Source organism: Apus apus, chromosome 12 (assembly GCF_020740795.1).
Source record: "Apus apus isolate bApuApu2 chromosome 12, bApuApu2.pri.cur, whole genome shotgun sequence".
Taxonomy (NCBI): Eukaryota; Metazoa; Chordata; class Aves; order Apodiformes; family Apodidae; genus Apus; species Apus apus.
In genome coordinates this window covers 20,067,344-20,087,803 of record NC_067293.1, presented here as the reverse complement: position 1 = coordinate 20,087,803, position 20,460 = coordinate 20,067,344, and the positions used below count along the sequence as shown (strand labels likewise).

General features: G+C 50.4%; 1 protein-coding gene across 3 annotated transcripts in view; it reads right to left on the bottom strand.

Moving 5' to 3' along the window:
- OPHN1 (oligophrenin 1) overlaps nucleotides 1-20,460 on the bottom strand; it is a 61,846-nt gene that overhangs the window by 30,511 nt on the left and 10,875 nt on the right. For 2 of the 3 annotated variants that reach the window (XM_051630287.1, XM_051630288.1), the window contains exons 2-6: nucleotides 14,446-14,541; nucleotides 10,278-10,339; nucleotides 8,800-8,871; nucleotides 1,666-1,767; nucleotides 606-716 (exon numbers count right to left, since the gene is read on the bottom strand). In XM_051630287.1, the coding sequence (XP_051486247.1) occupies nucleotides 606-716; nucleotides 1,666-1,767; nucleotides 8,800-8,871; nucleotides 10,278-10,339; nucleotides 14,446-14,541 (443 nt within the window). The remainder of the gene's footprint in view (nucleotides 1-605; nucleotides 717-1,665; nucleotides 1,768-8,799; nucleotides 8,872-10,277; nucleotides 10,340-14,445; nucleotides 14,542-20,460) is intronic. The other variant, XM_051630289.1, reaches the window with a different exon arrangement.

Sequence of the window (20,460 nt, the reverse complement as noted above, 5' to 3'; positions counted from 1 at the left end):
TCTGTTTCTAATCAGAGGAAAGACAGACAGAAAATAGTTTCAGAAATCATATATAAAAATGTGTGTGGGGGGGGGTTTCTTGCCATTTTGGACTGTTGCAAGTTTTAGTACGACTTATCCACCACAATGTCCCTGAAGCCCAGGTCTACCACCCACACATCTCTCTTAACAAAACACACCCAAAATGAAAGACCCTGCAGGGAGAACAAGAGCAGATCTGCAGATTGATGTCCATGAAACCTACATCCAGCACCAGGGCAGAGCCACCCAACCCAGGAGAGGGTCCTTGCACACAGCCGTGAGCTGGCACCACTGCACCAGGGAACAATGCTAACTATTCATGACAAGACCTCAGCTACCTGCAGCACCCAGCCAGTTCCTCAGGATCGACTTATGGACATGAGTCTGTGGCTTCATGGTGCTCCAGCAAACACCACCAAGGCTGTCAAGCTGCAGCAATCCAAGTGCACAAGGTTAACTCTAGCTCCATCACAAAACACCCCAGGACCAAATCCAACCTGGTAATTCATCCCTTCCTGTGGCTGTCAGCAAGGCAGCATATCTGAGCATCAAACAACAAGGCCTGAAAGAAAGGAAGCTCCTACCGGTTCAACAATACTGAATTTCTTGCTCTCTTGCACTTCCTGTATCTGGTACACATATTCGAGGGAAGACTCAAAGAAATTGTGTCTCTCTTTGTCAACCTGAAGGTCAGCCTGGAAGAAAGAGGCAGGGATGAAAAAAGAAAACACATCACATGTAGCTTGACAATATTTGACTAGCATTTGTCTCTCAGCCCACAAGTAGTTCTGCTTTATCTCACTTAAGATAAACCCTACCAAAGGTGTCCAGTCCAGGCTTTGAACACTTCACACAGAACCAGAAGACTGAAACACTGACCACTCTTCTCAGGTCTGCCCTTCTCTGGCTCCCTTTCATTTATGGATCCAGAACCTCACCCCACTCTGCAAGGCTTTGTCCTCAAGGCTCTCTCAAAGCATATATGTAATTTTAGCATAAGCTCCTTCTCCTCCCCCAGCCCTGCAGCAGTGAGGACCAGGCCACTCTCACTCCAGCTGCAACCCAAGCCCAGCAATTCCAGAGCAGGACAACTTGGCAGTGCTGTGTTACCACAGCTCACACAATTTTTGCCTTGCAAAGATGCTTGTAGGTTGATCTGACAACTGGTTTGACAGAGTTGGTTTGATCCAGCTACTCTGATCTGGTCTGAGACAGCCAGGCCTTTCCTTTCTTGTTGCAACACGTTTGGCCTGACCCCCACCCTGGGTCTGCTGCCACAACCACCAGCAGCTAGGCAGGAGACTGCTGGCAAAATGCATAATAACCAGTTACCCTTCAGCCAGATCAGTTCCCCAAGCCAGAGGAAAGGGTGGCCAGTCCCCAGCTGTAGCTGGGCACTGCCCTACACCGTAAGGTGAGAACTAGCACTGACAATGCATAAAAACCCTACTGCTCTGCAACGCGCTCAGGAGTACTCTGTTCTGATTTCCCTGGGCTCATCCAGGGAATATGGGCTTAAGGCAGACTTAACTGCTTAGCAGTTTTAACTGGTTACTGAAAGGGATGATTTTTCTCCCCTTTTTTAAAACCTAGAGCAGCTGGTGGTGTTGCCTGTGGACTCAATTCTGAAGACTCCACACACACCTCCTGTAATTGGGATTCCTTCTTTTTGGACGATAAGTGCAAATGGCGATCCAGCATGGAATAAAACTTCTCACCATCCTTCTCAAACTTCTTCTTTCTTTCCTGGAGATGCAAGAGTTGAAGCAGAACCCATTACAGTATTTCCCAGATAAGAACATGCAACACCACCACAATTTTATGTGCAATTCAACATTCCTATGGAAAAATTCTTGTTGACCCAATCATAAGAGGAGGCTGATTTCCATTTGCTTTGCCTTCCCAATCTATTGCCTGCACTGGATTTAGTTACACCTCAAGATCAGGCTCTGGCAATACTTCCTGGCAGCAGCACTGAAGTATTTTGTTGTGTTAATGTTGTGGCAAAAGCCCACCCATTGTTCCTCCTGACAATCCCTTCATGTCCCAGGGTGCACCAAAAGTGGGGTGGCCAGCAGGTCAAGGGAGGGGATTCTTCCCATCTGCTCTCGTGAGACCCCACCTGGAGTACTGTGTCCAGTTCTGGAACCCCCAATGTAAGAACACACAGCTCTAAGATGATGAAAGGGTTGGAGCAGCTTTCTTATGAAGACAGGCTGAGAGAGTTGGGGTGTTCAGCCTGGAGAAGGCTCCAGGGAGACCTTAGAGCACCTTCCAGTGCCTGAAGGGGCTCCAGGAAAGCTGGGGAGGGGCTTGGGACAAGGGCAGGGAGGGATGGGACAAGAGGGAATGGATTAAAACTGGAAGCAGGGAGATTGAGGTGAGACATGAGGAGGAAATTCTTCCCTGTGAGGGTAGTGAGACCCTGGCCCAGGCTGCCCAGGGAAGCTGTGGCTGCCCCATCCCTGGCAGTGTTGAAGGGCAGGTTGGATGGGGCTTGGAGCAGCCTGGGCTGCTGGGAGGTGTCCCTGCCCATGCAGGGGGGTTGGGAGTAGATGATCTTTAAGGTCCCTTCCAACTCAAACCAGTCTGTGATTCTATGATTAACACATCAAAAACCTATTCACCACTTGTAAAAGTTCAGGTGGTTCAGAAAGAACTGGGCAAATACTGGAATGTCAAAGACGTGTCCGGGATAAGAAAAGATTTGGTCAGATTTTGTTTTCTGTTTTGAAGCTTTTATCTGATGTTTCTGAAAAGAATCAGAATGAAAGCAGAAGCAGCCATGGATCCCTTTGCTAGCAGCAGTGCAGAGATCACAAACCTTGCAGTCAGAGCTTGCACAAGCTTTGTTGGGCAGTGCCAACCCTGACTACAGCCCAGAGGAACACAGCCCCAGACAAAAATGTTTAACAATGCACAGTGTGAAGACTTCACCTCTCACAGGTCCCCTGAAACAGCCTGGTTCTTCCTGACCTGATCTGATTCTCAGATGTGCCTACCACAGGCATGCAAACGTGAAGGGTGGGTTGATTAGTTAAGAAAAAATAGCCTTTATGAAGGAATTCCTATAACAAAAAGAATTGTTTGCACTGGCAAACGTGAAAGGGTGAAAGTGTAAAGTGAGAGCAAAAGGAGACACTTGAGGGCGAAACCCAGAGAGAAGGCAGGGAGGAGAGGAGGACCTGGCTGGTTGCTCATGGCTTTTATAGTATCAATGAAACCACAGAGGACCTTGTCAATCAAGAGACAACCATGAGTAGAAGCCAGGTTGACAAATAACTACATTGGATGGTAACTGCGCTGTCAGTGATCACCGAGAGGCAGTTGAATTGCTAAAATAAAGAAATTACAGCCTGGCAGCAGCCTCCAAGCAGCTGAGAAATATGATATACATATACCACAGGGATGTCCAAATCCTCTGTCTAATTTTTGAAAGCTCAAGAAAGCGGAAAGCAGAGTTAGGAAATCCTGACCTCCTCTGGAATTAATGGTATCTTCAACAACCATCTCCTCAAAGCCCTGAAATCCTGTTCTCTTGCCCTCGTTCAGAAACTCATGACTAAACAAACACACCCAATGCCACCACAGAACAGAGCAGAGAGACCCTGTCAGGCTGATGGCTACCAGTTATTTTCCTCATGAATTCACCAGTGATTGCAAAGTTTTATTTCCTAAATAAAGTCCTTTCTGTTTCTTTAGACAGTTCTCCTGCCATGAAGTTTTGCTTCCCCATTCCACTTGTAGACTGCTCAGTCTGTCTAACAGGATGTCCTACACAGTGGGATGCTCTGGGGCTCCCTAACCTGGTACTTTGGCTCAGGACAGTTAACCCCCACCTCAGCATGGTTTGCCCCCACCTCAGCACAGCTACCCCCTACCTAACTGTCTGCTTTCTTCTCAGCCCATCACTCACAGTGGCTGCTGCTGTTCTGCCTCTGGAAGAGTAAAGGTTATTTTCTGGTGGGCAGACAGGGAGACACTGGTAGGCTGCTGACACAGCTCCCCATGTTGCCCATCATGGGCAGCATCTGTCAGAGAAGGGCAAAGGCACTCACATTCCTGGCAATGGCCATCTCAGCCTCTGCTGGAGGAGCAGCTCGCTGTCAGCACCACACTCATGTCAGTGGACACTGGTTTCTTAGGGGGACCTCAGACAAAAGGTGGGCAAGTGTTACTGCTGGCTGGCCTCCTGTGAAAAGGATTTCTCACCCCACAAGAGTCCTGTTTCTCTAATCCTTGCATGTTTGTCGCTTTTGGGAAAGCACAATTACTATGGGAAAATGCACTGTAACTCCACATTAGCAAATTCATGCCTCAGGATAAAGAGATCCACATCAAATCCAGAGGAGCAGGGAGTCCTCTGAGAGGGAAACCTACTGTAGGCAGCAGAGGAGCTGTGGAGCTGATGCCAGGAAGGACTGTCAAAACAAAATGCCACCCTTGTGACTAACACCCCTGATAAGAAAATCCAGACCCAGGGAAGCAAAAGCGTTGGTGAAGCAGCAAGTGCCGTGTCTGTAAGGTCACACTTCTGGGTTGTCTGCCTGTGCCATGAGATGCTACGTCTAATGCAGCCAGGAACCCAGGCTTGCCTTCCTTCCTCTAACAAGGGGCCACCAAACCCCAAGTGCAATGAGCCACAGCTGCACTGAGAGCACTGGCAGCTGATGCTGCACAGCAGGTCTGCAGCTCACACCTCCTGCTGCAGCTTCTGGCAGCTCAAGGGGATGACCATGCCAGCATCAGGTCCTGAGACACCCCGGGGATGGAAAGCCAGCTCCAAACCCAGCCTACAAGAGCATGGCTGCCCCTGTGGAGGTGGCACACAGAGGTGGTATCTCAGCACAGCAAGGTTGTTGACCACAAACCCATGAGCTGTGGGTGGCCATGGTGCCCATGCAGATGGCTGCAGAACCACAAGCCTGTAGCCACAGGGAGACCTCAAGCTGGTACCCATGCAGCAGCTCTGCCACCAGCTCACATTGGGCAGTGCCCTGTGGGATGGCACAGCCCACCCTGCAGCAGGGGGGGTTATCTGCTGGAGGGAGCAATGAAAGGCCTTCTTCTGCAGCAGGAGCTTAGAGGCAGACAGCAAGTCCTTTAGGGAGTGCATCCTCCTCTGCCAGTGCCCATGGACAGGAAGGGGCACACAGGAGTACAGAGCACCAAGTTCTGCCTGAGGATCGAGGGGATCGAGAGCAACAGCTGGGATGGACACTGGAGTGCAGAGCAGGGCTTGCTCTGGCAGGAGAAAGCTGCTGCTGTGAGGAAGGCAGCATGAGAATGGCATTTTTTGCCACTAAAAAGAGGGCTTGCCAGTCACGTCCCACTCTGTCTAATTAGCATATAACTGAAAAGCAGAAGGATGAACTGCAAATCCCTTCTGATTGTCAAGCCAGGGCTTCTAACAGCTTGTTGGCTGCTGAACAGAGCAAGCCAAAACAAAAAAGCAAGACAAAAAAACCACCCAGACTGAAGCACAATCTGGAAACATGAGCACAAATTAGTTCCTCATGAATATTCAACAAAGAACAGCACTACCTTCCCTTTAAGGTTTGCCAAGTCCAAGAAGCCACCCAACTTTCATGTGCAGGGCGGTTTCAGCAGAAGGCAGGCTGAGTCCCACAGCAGTGAAGGAGGGTGCCATTCCAAAGCTTTGCTTTCCAAGCTTCAGCAGCTGGTGCTTTAACCAAGGAGCCCTCAGAACAGCCCAGGCTGCCCAGTGCTGAGGCTGATGGATCCACCAGCAGCTTCAGCTCCTGTCCTGCACCCAGCTGCTGCTGCTGGGAGTGGGGCAGAGCCCCCTGACAGCCACTCGGTTCCAACTTGAGCAAGAGATGGAGCAGCTGAGGACTGGGAAGAGAGGGCAAACAGACTTGCCAAAACTCTCACTTAACCCTCCGTTGCTAATTAGGATCCTGTGAAACTCCCATCCTAGAAGAGGCTGAGTGAGCTGCAAGTGAGAAGCCCAGGTCATGTGGCTACTTCTCTTCTTCTTAAAGAAAAACACTACACACTTTGCCTGCCAGGAGCTTCCACCTTGGAGCACACCTGCAGGGGCTGGGGTGGAGGGCCAGCACCCAGCAGGAGGTGCAGCCACAAACAGGAGACACAAGAAAAGGTAATTTCTAAGAAGTCGAACACCATTGAGGGGTGTAGAAAGAGCATTTCTGTAAAATTCCACTCAGTTTAACCTTGTCTTTTTCCCTCACCCACAGCATTCTCTCAAATGCTCCTTAGATCTTGCTCCCACAGAGATGAAAACAAGTAGAAACTACTGTCCTCCTTTTCTTTTAAAATTATTATTGCTCACCAATCAGTGCTGCACCCCCAGCCATGAACTCTCACTGGCTCTTCAGCTTTCGAGCAGAGTAAGGTTCTGGGGCCAGGGCTGGAAAATGGGTCAAAGCAGGGGCTCCTGGATCCCCTGCATTTACTCTTGACATCTACACACAAAAACACTTTTCAGCAAGTCACGGGAAGAGCAATGACCACCCAGGTCTGCTGCTAAGAGGGGAAGGTGTCTGGAGCTGGGGGGCTGTGGCAGGTCCTGGTGACACCCCCAGGGCTCCCCTGCCTGGGAGCACAGCATCTGACCAGGGAGGCTCGTTTGCCCACAGGCACAGGGGTTAATGCAGACTCAGATGTCTCAGCCAGCCCGACTGGCTGCTCTCCAGCCAGAGGCAGCACAAAGACCCGATTCAAAGGCTCTTCCTATCTGGCTTAAGCATCTCGCAAAGAGAACAGAAAACATCTCACAGAAGGCAACTCTGCCAAAATATGGGAAATGAAGCAGAGGGCATAAATTCTCTGTGTCATGTCTCTGGTCTGCTCCACAGCCTGGTCCTGGCCTCTCTGCCCTTGGTGTAAATCCAGAAGGATCTAGTGGGACGATGCCAGTTGGTGGAGGCTCAGAAGAAAGGGACAGGGGCCCGTGCTGACAGGGAATGGCTGTGAGAGCCCTTGTTTGTGTTTCATGCCTTCTGCCTCTGCCCCATGACCTGGAGGAGCTACACAGACTGGTGAGTGAAGGAAGGCTTTGTGTCCAAGGTGATACCTGAGGGGACAGCCCAGAAGGAACCTGAGCCAGTGTGGGATCCATCAAAGAGGCACTGGGACTGAGGGCAGGGGTCTGCAACAGGCTGGGGCTGGCTTCAAAACTCACACCCACTCAAGGCTGCAGGGTGGCCGTGGAGAAAGTGTTTCCTCCTGGTGTGTCTCCTGTGAGCACACCCACACACGTGCTGGGGTGCACTGAGACTCTTTCCTGCATGTGAGCACTTCTGCTGGGCTGCAGCTCAGCCCTCTTCTCACCCAGGAAGGGCTGTGAGCTCCCAGGAACATCCGTGTCAGTGCCTGGAGCCCCTCACTGCAGGGGCTACGGCAACGACCCTGCCAGCTGGCACTGGGCAGCTCTGGAGCAGAAGGAGGTGTGTGATCCTCAGTGTCACAGCTCTCGGAGAAGGGAGTGCTCCAGGCTCTAGGCAGAGTCATCCTTACACACCTCCAGGGTTACCCAAGAAGAGAACAGGCTGAAGGACACTTTAATACTGTCATCTCAACATTTGCAGACCATTGCCCTCTTGACTTAAGTGTTCCATAAACACAGAGGGGAAAATAAGCTTGACCTTGTCCCCATGACTCCTTCCCCATGACTCTTTTCCATATGTGTGCTGACCCTGTGGTTAATGCAGATGGATCAACCAGGAGGGAGTTTTCTTTCAGCCCTGGGCACATCCACATGCTCATAACACAAACGTCTACTGCAAAACATGATGGTGAGGAGGAGAGGAGGTGAGTAGGACAGGAGAAGAGGTGAGGAGGTGAGGAGGCAAGGAATCTTTCCCCTGTGCCAGGCAGGGCAGTGCAGGCAGCTTTGCCAGCACCAGACTGGTGGCCTGGCTGCCTTGGCCACGCTCACACTGCTGCATCTTCTCAGAGAGTTAGTCATTCCACACACACAGTCCTACAGGGGGATCCTGAAGGGCAGGATGGTGGATCAAGTGTCGTTTCTCAAATCCTGTATTTATTAAACGTCAAAGACTCCAGATGGGCTGGGCTGAATCCAAGCTCCAAGTGTTCTCCAAAACAGCTCCATTTCTGAGCTGGTTCAGAGCCAGCCCCATTTCAAGCTGCCGCCAAGTAACGTGGAACCTGGCCTTCTTGATAGCAGACCAGGGAAAAATAATCTTCTCTGCTCAACATGTGCAGAATTTGCTTTGTATAGTTTGTTTCATTAAAAGTTTGGTCCATCTGAAAGACTCATTAGATGCTTTATTTAAATGTTTCATAATAAAAGTCCTGTAACGATAATTAAGTCTGAACTGAGGCCTCTGCTGCTCTCTCTTCCTCCTGCTCTAACACACACTTATCCAAATCAAGTATCTTATTCTCTATAGCACTGAATGAACAAAGGGGAGCAGGGAGAAAGAAGCAAGGACTATCTCCTGATCAGTGCTGAAACAAGCACTCCTCACTCAGGACTGAGGCAGTGCTGGAATCAGGCCAGAAGAGAACCCAAAGAATTCAGGAAAAGGTTTTGGAGCCCCTTATGATTGAAAAATCAGACTAAAAGTCACAGCACAGACTCTCTTGTGCCAGCAGCTGAAAACAGCATTAAACAGGGAAGTTTCTGAAAGCACGAAGTCGTAACATAGTATGATGATTGTCTACTTCTTAAAGGCAACAACCAAAGAAACAGGAGAAAAAATTAATTTCAAACATCAGAATTGAAAAAGAGTCTGTTTAAATTTGAAACAAATAAACAAGCCTTACCTTGGTGAACCCTATTTGCTCCTTCCGAAAGTTTTCCAAAGGTTTGATCAGCAAATCACTAGCATTCTGTACCTACAGTGCAAAGAAAGAAAGTTTAGTTACAGGACCCAGAATAATTTTCTCCTAAATAGAAGCTGAACAGGGCTAGAAGCCAAGAACTCTTAGATTTTAATGTCTCTGACTGCAAACTCATTCTCTGTCTGTAGGTGAAGTCACTTAACCCATCCGTGCCCACTTCTCCCTGTCTGTAATAAACAGAAAACCCCAGTCACAGCAAAGGAGGCTTTGGGGACATCTGTAGGTGACAGCCAGATTCACCTGTCACCAGCCCTGTGCCACAGGCTGCCCTTGGGCAGGACGATCCCATCAGTGACAGCCACATGCTCTGTGCTTCCTCCCCATGAATCCACAGGTAATGGCACCCCAGTTTGTACCACTGGCTCCAGCTCCACTCCGACACAGGGACATGACCTGCCAGCTCTTCCCATTCCCATTCCTACTGTGGCAGGCTCTGTCCTGTGCTCCAGAGAAGAGGATTTCACACTACCCTGCCACAGCCCTTTCAGGGCAGTTAAAGCTGACTGACATAGTCAGAGTGTGAAACCTCCTGAGTGAGCCACTCTAAAGGACTGGTCCTGCAAGTGGAGGGCAAAAAAATATTTAGAGAAGTTGGAGAGCATGCCCAAAAGCATCCATGATCCCTGAAATTATTCCACCCTCTTTCCTCTCATTGTACCTGGGATGTAATTAATCAAGAAATATTGTACTGCTTTCCTCCAGCCCCTTACTGCTCTTGCCCTGTTCCCTGCCTGCGCATAGACCCGCAGATCTGTGGTGTCCTGCTGGCACAGCCACCCTGTGGCACTGCCCCACCAGCACTGGCAGCAGCTCCACTGCTGCACGAGGCAGAGGAAAGCAGAGCCAAGCAGCACATTCCTGGCATGCTGCAAAAGCTCTCCACCAAGCCTAACCTCCGTGTTCTTCCTGGAATCAGGAGTAAAAGGGGAAGCCAACACTCAGGAGCTCTGGAGACGCCATGAGAACAGTGAAGGCAGCACATGGACGTGGGACGTGCCGGCAGGGGCAAGAGCACCAGGGACCCGCGCGCTCCCGCACAGCAGAAACAAAGCTAAAAATACATCTTGCTTCTTGAACACTTGGTCTCACCACAAAACCAGCTTGTTACCAACTCAGACACATCTGCTGCCATGACTGGGCCAGGGGCTCGGCGGCCACCTGGCAGGCAGGAGAGGTTTTGGACACTGGGTGGGACAACCTCCCCCTCCCCTTTGCTGTGCAGGGCACGTGGTGATGGCACCGTGGACCAGACACGATACAAAGCACAACATCCCAGTGCTCCCAGCTTCCCTCCAATGGGAAGCTTGACACCAAGGCACATGGTGCCATTTGGCCTTGGCTTAGCATCTAAACATTGAGACAAAGCAGTAATTACCAGGTCACAGTTCAGATCATCTTACCATCATGGACCTCTCCAGCTCTACCTCCTGGAGCAGCTCCGCGAACTCCTTAAAGGACTCGGCTGTAAAGAAAAGAAGAGGCTGGTCAGTGGAGCTGGGATGTGGCATTGGAGCATGGGACACATGCCAGGGTCCCCAAATCTGGCTGCACCCCCAGAGTTGCTGCTTAACAACCAACGAACAGAGAAGAGGTGGCCCCTTTTGGCAGAAGGACTTGTTACTTGTGCACTGGAGAGGACAGCCTCCAGCCCAGACAAAGAGGGAGGACACAACTCTTCTTGAGGAATTGTACTGCATGGCTGGGAAGGTGGGCATCATGGGGAAATGGGGAAGGGGCAGCTTCTGGCACCAGGGACCGTGGTGGGATGGGCTCTGCCACAGCAGGGGACTGAGGGCAGGACAGGGCTGCCTTTCCTGCCTGGAAGGCTGGTGGCAGCACCAGAACAGGCCTGGCACTTCTGTCTGAGCTAAGGAGAGCTGCAGGTTCTTTCCAGGGTCGAGACAACAATGACAACAGCCTGGAATGACAAAGATTATGTTCAGCAACAAGGATCACAAAGTCTGTGCAGTTATGAAGGAAAAGCAGCAGGCGTAGAAATGGTCACAGGTATTGACACCACTCCTTGAAATATTAACAATTAAATCAGTACTTTTCTTGGAGTCCAGCTGCAATATAAATATGGAACCTTTCCTTTAACAAACTGAAACAACAGGTTTATTTAGCCTGGGGAAAAGAGAGACTAGGCAGCAGCAGCTGAACCTCCCCACACCACCAGGGCTACCACCAAGAGGAAACACTCAGCCCTTCTCTCTGCCCACCAAAGAAGAACATGGGAAGTGGCTGAATTTGTAGCAGGGGAGAAATCCTGTCTCACTAGAAGAGCAGTCACAGCACTGAAACGAGGAACACTGCAAACGTCTCAGTTCTCCAGGAGGCTGTAAGACAAGGCTGGGCAAACATCTGCCCACGCATGCAGTGCTGAATGCCTGGGGATAATCTCATTGTCCCGGTCTACCTGGGAACTGCCCGGAGCCAGCACGGAAAGGCTCCCACGGCACCAGGCCGCTGTGTGTGGGAAGCACAGAAGGGCTGTGCAAAACCTATGGGAGTTCTTGTTCTGCTGTTCAGACCCTGCACTCACTGCAGAGCATTTGTGGAGGCACTTGACCACTGCTGAGCAATTGAAGGACTGCCTGAGAATGAACCCCAGAACCTCAGGAGCACCTGGCTGACAGCAGAGCTCCAGAGCAGGGTGGCACCCAGAGCCCCAGCATGCCTGGCTTGGCAAGAGCAGCCCACAAGGGAACAAAACAGGCATACAGTGAGGCACACACAGCAATAGCTCAGCCCACAGATAAGGGGAGAGGATGCATTTGCACTCCATCTGCAAGCTGAAGGCCCTCTCCCCTCATCCGCAGGTGGTATCTTAGGAGAAGTACCTTTCCTTCTGCTAACAACTATCTGTAACGCTGCTGCACTGACCTTCCAGTGTCATGGCACTCACTGCAGTTGCTGAGACAGACACAAAAGGGAAAACCACAGCCTCGTGACAGAGTCCCTCAGCTGGCATCATCAAAACATATCCTTCTTGATGAGTCAGGAACTTCTGAGCTCTCTTCCAGGGCGAGGGCTCCAGACCCCGGCACATGCAATCTCCTAATAGTTTATTACACTCGACCACAGGGCCCACATGCTGACTTTCGCTGTGGTTACTCAAGATGATGTGAAACCTGAAGTGCACAGACTCTGGGAGCCTGAGCCAGGAAAGGAATTACCACAGGCAGAAAGAGAATCCAGCCTTGAATTTATAGGGAAAATGTCAGATATTTTTTTCTTGCTCTACAGGAAGAGTCCAGGCACACACTTCCTGGCTGCAGTTGCAGAGCAGCCCACTGAATGTGTCCTTGCAGCACAAACGTGTGGCTCAGGCTGCACCCTGCAGGAGCACCAGGATGGACCTGCCCTTCTGGCCTGGGTCCACACTTGCAAACCCTGGCAGAGCAGGGCAGGGAGGCTGCCTGCAACTGCTGCCAACTGCTCCTGAGAACTGCAGGGGAGTGACTTGGCTGGCCCAGAGCATGCCAAGAACATCAGCTGCTTAAAGCCAGAGGATTTGAGGTTCCTGTGCCTGGGATGAGGAACACACCATTGGGCTTCATTGCTCTGTTAATCTCTGCTGCTGATCCAGTCCTGCAGGTGACAGCGGAGGGACGCAGCGCTGTGTAATGAGGGGGTGTCTGTAGCTAGTAATGTCCCCAGGGAAAGTGCTGCTCAGGACAGACAACATCAATTAAGTGCCTGTCTCCTGACTCACAGTGTCCACAGCCACCACCAGCCGTGCAGGGGTGTCAGCCTGCTCTCTGCCTACATCAAAAGCAGTTAAGTGCTCCATTAGTTATATTTACAGATCAAGCACGTTCCCTGAAGGATGATAAGAAGTGCTGGTGAATGTTTTGCTTCATTCCCATGCCCTGCACATCAAACAAGCTCCTACGCTCCCATGCAGATCCCTGGCACCCTCGCAGGAGATGGAAGCAGCTACAGAGATGTCAACACCCTGCTGCTGTTTCAGGAGTAAGAGAGCCTTGCAAAGCAGCTCAGCCCCAGCAGGCACGACAGGGTTTGGTGTAGGAGGAAGAACACACAGCACAGGCCTTTTTGTGAGGGAAACCAGGGACCTCTTTGTGAAAAATCAAAACAATTATTCCCCAACAAAAACAGAAGTAGGGAAACGTGCTCATTTCCCCGGGGAGTGTTTTATATTTGCTGTGATCTCTTGTTGTTCAGTCCTGCCCACAGTTCCTCCATTCAACCTCTGCCATTTCCAGCAGTCCTCCTCTCCTAGCCACACCAGCTCACTGGCTCTGTTCCCCACCTGTGACCAGAGCACGCAGAGGTAGCACAGGGGACATGAGAGGTTTGTCCCTTCCAGCTGAGAGAAGGGACACTCCTTTCCTGGGGTTGTTTGCTTCAGATCCCCCTGCTCCCAGAGAGCTTTTACAAGGCAATGTTCTCCCCCTCCTTATTCCAACGTGTTTGGAAATTCAGCACCTCTGTTGCCATTAGATTTGGAAGCTGACTCATTTCCACTGGGTTTCACCTAGAGACTTTCCACAAAGGAAATCAAATTTTGAAGGGCAAGCTGCTATCTGCTCTAAATTGCTTTAAATAAAACAAGCAAAAGAACAGGCTTTACTTCCTTCCCCTTTCAGTGACAGACCTGGCATCAGCACTATCACACTTGCAGCCGCTCCTCAGCAACAGCCTGACAAAAGCTTTTCTTTGTTTGTTTGTTCTTTTTTCCTATGTTCAGCCCCCAGGAGCATCCTGGCTGGTCCCTGTGCCCCTGCCATAGCAGCCTCATCTCCTGAGCCTAGGCAGGTGCACCCAGGGTTTGGGACAGACCCTTGGGGGCTGGAGGATCTCCTGCTGTCCCTCCTACCTGCTGCTACCCCAGCACAGGCAGTTCAACAGCACTAAGGCAGGAGCAGGACTGGTTTGAGAAACTCTGGCTTTAGAGCATTTAGACCTTTTGTTTAGGTCCCTGGGTGCAGCTGGCAGCTGTGTGACCTGCGCAGTCACACTGGGCTGGCAGGGACATAAAATGGCTTCAGGGTTGCTAATCCAGGAACAGATGTGCAGGGAGCAGTACAACATATGTGCCACTGGCTGCTTGGCTGTGGAGGCAGAGATTGGCAATGGTTTCCCACACAATGACAAATCCAGCAGTTCTTTTTTCCCAACAGTTTGCAGCCCAGCCCCCTTTTCAGGGCTTTTTGGGACGACTTTGTTTTTGTAAGGTGTTTTCAGTGGAGAAAAGGCAGCTTTAGGAGCAGTGCCCACCTGGATTGGGAGATACACCAGTGCTCTGGGAGATACACAGTCTACCTGTGGCACTGGGAAGTGGGGCTTGATGGGAAACCAGTGCCTGGCAGCATGGAGCAGGGCTGGAGGTGTGGAAAACCCCCACAAACTACCTCTGAATTGGGAATGTGAAATTCTATCCATGAAAGCTGAACTTCATAGAATCAACTATGGACCAGCTGACTGGCACCTGAGGGACCCGGCTCTTGATGCTGCTTAGAAACCATCAGCACTGGCAAATTATTAGGGAAAGAGAGACTTTCTCAGTTACTGAAAGATGCACCAAAAAAGAAGAAGACTTACCAATATTAATCTCATCATCCGTTAGTGTGTCACCAATAAAGTCGAACTGAAAGGACTGCAAAGTCTGGGAGAACTTCTGCACTGCTGAAGAGTAACCTGGAAAAGGACAGAGCAACCAGGTGGTGTTTTTGCAATAGTTACACAGAAGCAGATAGTCTTAGAATGGAAAAAAACTGCAGTGAGGCAGTTAGAAAATTCATAGGCATCATGAATTTAAGCACTTCAGAAAATGTTGAAATATTAAGAACACTTAAGAGGCTTCAGCCTTGAAGCAAAGACACTTCCTGACGGTGGTTGGTAGCTCAGCCCAAATTATTTTTGGACTTTCCAGAGAAGTTTCTAGCCAAAAGGATCCTTTGTGCCTTTGCATCCTGTGTGGCTGCTTCACAGCTTGGTCAGTGGCTCCATTGTTGTGGAGGCGTTTGCTGACTCTGGCTGAGGAGCTGCTGCTGGGATGGGCAGTGATGAGGCAGGAGACCCCAGGGCCAAAATCACCCATCTGGTGACTGCTGTGACCGCCACGGGTCTCACTTCACTGCAGAAGAAACTGAGTCCTCCTCCTGCTGGCAGAGCAGAGGAGAAAGATGTGATGGATTTGCCAGCCTGGCACCAAACACCTCTTCCTGTATGAAGTCACTTGCTTTTGGGGCATTAGCCTTCCTCCAACAGCAAGTACCCGAGATACAAACAGAAGGAGGCTGAACTTGCCTGACCTCAGGGAACAGGATGTAGACAAGAAAAAAAAAAAAAGCAAAGGAATAATTTTATACTTTGATTTACATTTCTATTTTCCCTAACTTTGAAGCCCAGCTATAGGCAGGGTCCCAGGCTGGATTACTCCATGGGGGTGCACCGGTGATGGCACTTTCTGAAATCCAGGAAGTTGCAAGTGTGGAAGACATGATGGCACAGAAGCTAATGTGCAACCTGCTCACACCCCCTTGCTTCTCCAAACCAGGGGGAAGACTGCTGAAACAGAGCAATTCTGTTCAGGGGTGGGTTTTTTAAAAATTATATGTCTATTCAAAAAACCAACATACACCATCACTTTTGGCATCAGCAGTTAAAAGCTGGGGAGAAAAAAACAGCCAACAATGAGGCATGAATTAGTGAGGAATTGGGACTGCACAATATAGCAGGGTGAGGAATGAGTCTGCATTTCTAGCTTGAGGGAAATGGTGATCTGGGTGTATTTTTGTTTCTTCTTTTCCTTTGCAGACTCAGTGACAAAAGAACTTACCACCAAGGTGACAAACATGAGGTTTTCTGAAACGCTGCTATGATAGGGAGAGAAAAATTGGGCAATACTGAACTGGATGTTGGGAAAAGAAATCAAGTGGTTGGACATGTGGGAACCTGGCAGGTCCCCAGACTGCTCTGTTTTCCCCATCCTGAGCCCAGGAGCACTCAGGGACCCCTGGGGACAGCCAGGTCCCTGGCCTGGGGAGGAGCGCAGCCTCGAAGCGCAGACAGTCCCCGCTCTCCCCTCAAAAGCCTCGTTCAGCAGTTTCCTCCAAGGGGTCAAACCTTTGTTCCTGAATGGGCAGATTCAGGCCTGAATCTCACTATTTAAGCACAGCTGCCGGGGGGCTGAGTGCGTGTAAATGGGCAAATTCCAGCATAGAATGATGTCCTTGATTTGATGGAAAACCTCAGCAAATAATTCCTGCTCAGTCCTGGCAGCATTTGCTCCATGCTGGGAATGGGGGCTCTCATTCAGTCCTTGCTCAGGGAAAACTTTGTTTATGCCCCTGCAAACCCTATAATCTTCCCCAGATGTTGCCAATGCTCCTGCCCAGCCCCTCCTCACTCCTTGACTACATTTATCAGTGGGTGAACTTCAGTTGTCCCATCTAAATGACCACCCCAACCCAGCGCCGGGTCCCTGAGCAGCCCCTCCAAAAGCCAGCGGCACCCGAGGTGGCTCCCTGCATCCCACCCTCCCACATCCCTGGCCAGCAGGCATCTGTCTGTCTGTCCCTCTCCACATGCACTGGCAACAGGGCACGGGCCAGCTGGGGCTGCGTGTGTCCCCAAGAGCCAGGAACAGCCCGCAGGGACGGCGGGTTCACGTGCACTGGTTTTTCCATCATTAGCCCCAGCATTGGAGACATGGTCCTTGGCAAGCTGCTCACCTCTACATTTTTATAGAAACACGGGGTAGGGCAAGAGCAGAGAAGGGTTTTAAAAAGCCAGATACAATATATTTTAACCAGAAAAAAAGAAACAGTATAGCTGATTTAAGTTACATTTTCCTTTCAAAATGTTGTCTGGCCTGAAATTTTACTTGCCAGTTGTCTAGCTGAAGGAAATCCAGAAGGACGTGCACATCTCACATTAGCTTAACAGTGGAAAAAGAAAATCTGCGCCCCTTAACTAGTCCAGTGATGTCTGGCTTTGCTTGGGACAAGGAATTCTTTTCCTTTTTGAGAGCCATCCTCATCCTCACCTTCAGCAAAGCTGGGTATGGGAGGTCCCAGCTGCAAGCAGCGGCCACATGCATTGATCACCTCACAGTGCCACCCGCTGCCCAGCCATCCCTGCTGTCCCACGCCGTGGTGACAGCCACTGAGGACATCCCTGGGCTGGCTGGGGCAGCTGCCTGGCACCATACACAAACCCCACCACAGAAAAACAACTGTGGAAGATACAGGGTTAGGAAAGGAGAGGACAAGTCGGAGGAGAGCCAGTGCTGTGAGCGCCTGGCGCGGCTCCTGAGGAGCGTTTAATGGAAACCAGACTCCTACGGACCAACGTGACTCGTCCTCGTACACGTACAGAACCTTGGCTGAACACTGGCTTCTCACAGACCCTCTATATCCACACAGGATGGAGAGCACCAGGAACTGCTGTGGTATTATGGGTGTTAGCACCACGGTGGGCTGCTTATTGGGAAGTCAAGGCAGGGATGGTGCTGGCAGCTGACCCCGCCACAGCAGCGCCTGCTGCCACCAGCCCCGAGAGGACAGAAGATGCTCATGCCCCAGGGCTGTGTCCCCGTGGGGTCCAGCAGCCAGGACAGCACTAGGGCCTGATGCAGAGCATCCCCACACAGAGACACTCAGTGAGAAATCATCCCTTCCCTTGGTGGCATCTCAGCGGTGGCCCGGTGACACCAGAGGATGGGGAGAAAGGGATGAGCAGCAGGCACAGGAAAGCAGCTGACAGCAGGAAGGGGCCACCCCGGTCACCATGTGGAGCTGGGCAGGAAGAGTTCAGCTGCCTGGAAAAACAGGGCTATGTCTCCACCCTGGGAGAGATAAGCTCATATTCTCCCTTATTTTAACAGACACTTGGAAGCTTTCCCCCTGATACAAACTCAGCTGCCAAACGCCCCCCGCTCTGCACACCTTGGTCCTGGCAGCAGGGGAGGTGTGAGCTGAGGGGGCAGCTGCAGCATCTGTCCTGCTTACACAGCACCAGGATGGCATGCTGTGGGAGTCATGCTGTGCTTCCAGGGCAGGGACATCCCTGCAAGCTGCACCCCCAAGGACCCTGCCTGCTGCGGGTGCAACTCAGCCTGTCTCCATGGAAATGAAGGGAATGGAATCGATCAGGGATCCTCTAGGACTCTCCCTCCTTCCAGCGTTCAGAAAGCGACGCCAACTTTCACAATTTGCAGTCACAATAACTTATTTTTCTAGTAAAAATAAAGTCCCACCTCCCAGCACAGAACAACCCCGGCCAAGCTGTGCCTGCAGGAGGGAGGGAAGGTGCCAGCTACGGCTGTGCTGCTCTGAGGAGGAACAAAGAACCTTCTGGTTGTACTCACGTATGTATAAACACATCTCCAGAGACTGAAGCTACTAAGGATGTGCCCCACAGCCTGCTCGGCCAAGACCTAGTGGGGATTCTCATGTCAACCTTTCACAGCAACCATAGGTAACCAAAGACTACAAACAAAACCATTTTGCTGTCTTAGCAAAATCCCCAGGCTGCTGAAAACACACAGAATACAACCAGCAGCCCTAAAACAGGTGTGGTTCTGCTTCAAATGAATTTGTGGTTCAAATTCAAAACAGGAGGAAAATATCACTGCTGGACTGTGGGGGGACACAGGCCCGGGTATCACCTCCCGCTGCCATGGGGACGTGGGGTGTGGTGTGGCTGGAGGACAGGGCAGAGGTGCTGCTCAAGGGCACATGAGGTCACAGACACACATCTACATCCCTCTGTGTCAGAGAAGGAGGGCTTGTGCTCAGACTGTCTGAGTTAACACCACAGGGACACCAGGTGACAGGGGGTGTAAGAGACACACAGAGAGAAAGCAACGTGATTTTTAGAAATCAACACTTCAAAAAGCAACAACAAACCTCCTGCTGTGCAGAAGGAGAGCTGCAGCACATGCACTTCACATCTGCAGGTACCCTCACACAGGGCCTTCGTGCCTATACATCCCCTTGCTGACCCAACTGGCAAAATCAGGAAAACCCCAAATTATTCTGAGCTGTGGCAAAGCAAATAAACAGATCAAACCTAAGGAGGAGCTCCATGCTCTGCTTTTGTGTTTTGCTTTCTTCTTCTCCGGCCTGAAAACAGAAATATCAAAACCAGCCACACACTTTTTTTTTTTTTCCTCTCTTCCAAATATACAAACAAAAGACAATAAAAGTTCATTCTGTACTTAAATAAGAGCATTTGAAGTCAAGGACAAATTTTAGATTTAGGATCTGACCTCTGGAAATCCGTTTTTTTCAGAGAAATGTTGCAAGACCCTGATGCACAGCAGCTGAGGATGCACCTACATTTCTTCCCACTGCTTGGTCACTATGGAACATTTTCTACTTCCTCATGGAGAGCTGAGAAAGGGGACATGCAGGACATGAGCAATCCCATTTTTCCTCCAGCATGCAGAAGAGAGGGCTGCAATCCCTGAAGGGAAAAGAATGTGCCCATTGTTAGCCACTCCCACTGAAGAATTTCCCAGGGAGTTGCATCACGAAGGAGATGGAGTTCATCCACGCTGCCACCCTGGAGATGAGGTTCCAGATGCAGTGCCCAACCCACCACTTCCAGGGAACTCTCCGTGCTGGCAGCTCGTAAAGCTTTGCTACAACACCAAGTGTTCCTGCCTCGCTGTGTTCACACAGCGTGTGCTAACTGCATCAAGTCCCCAAGCATCGTCCCACCAAAATACCTCAACTCTGAATCAATGAAACTACCCCGAGTGAGCCCAGATGTGCCATTAGGAGTGTGAGTAATGAGTCCTGACTCACTGATCACTCCTAAATCCTCTACAGCTGCTCAAACACAAAAACATGTTGATTTTTTCAGATGAGGGAAAGAAATCATCTTCCGGGCAGCGTTCTAGGTAGTTCCAAATCTACAGAAGCATCTTGCAAGGAAGGTGGCACTCCTGCTGCTCCAGAAGGGAGAGCAGCTTACCTTTAGGTAATTAAAAAATGGTCCAGTACAGCATAGACAGTGCTCTGCATTAACCTCTGGCAAATTGTTCCCGAGCACCCCTGAAAGATTTCTGGATGCTGGGGGGGATTCAGAAATACTGACACATTTTACAAAGGCCATTTTTTCACACATTGACACGTTTTTTTGACTTATCAGGAGTAAATGGCTAGCAGGAACTTCTAAAAATAACTTGCTATATTTAGCTGTACTTCACAAATCTCTTGAGAAGGAATTTACTGCATGTCTAATACTTCTGTTACATATTTCTCTTTCCTAATCAGTCCTCTATTGACAGAGTTTTTTATAATCTGCTACTCCACTAGGGCAGTTGGCCCAGCACCGGCTCCAGGGAGAAGAGCAGGGCATTTTACAGTAACTCTCCCTACCTACTGGCCTTCTGCTCTGCAAGCTGGTTATCTGCCCTTGGTACCATTACCTAAACTCACACATCTCCCTCCCACTATTCCCCCCTCCTAGTTCCTGTTTCCTGTCCTAAAGCTAATTTTTCATTCTCACAAATCCTCTTCCTTGCCCAGGCAACCTTGAGGCAAGTGCACAAACTTGCTCGACAGGCTTATTGTCTTTATTTACTGTTTAATTAAAAACAAA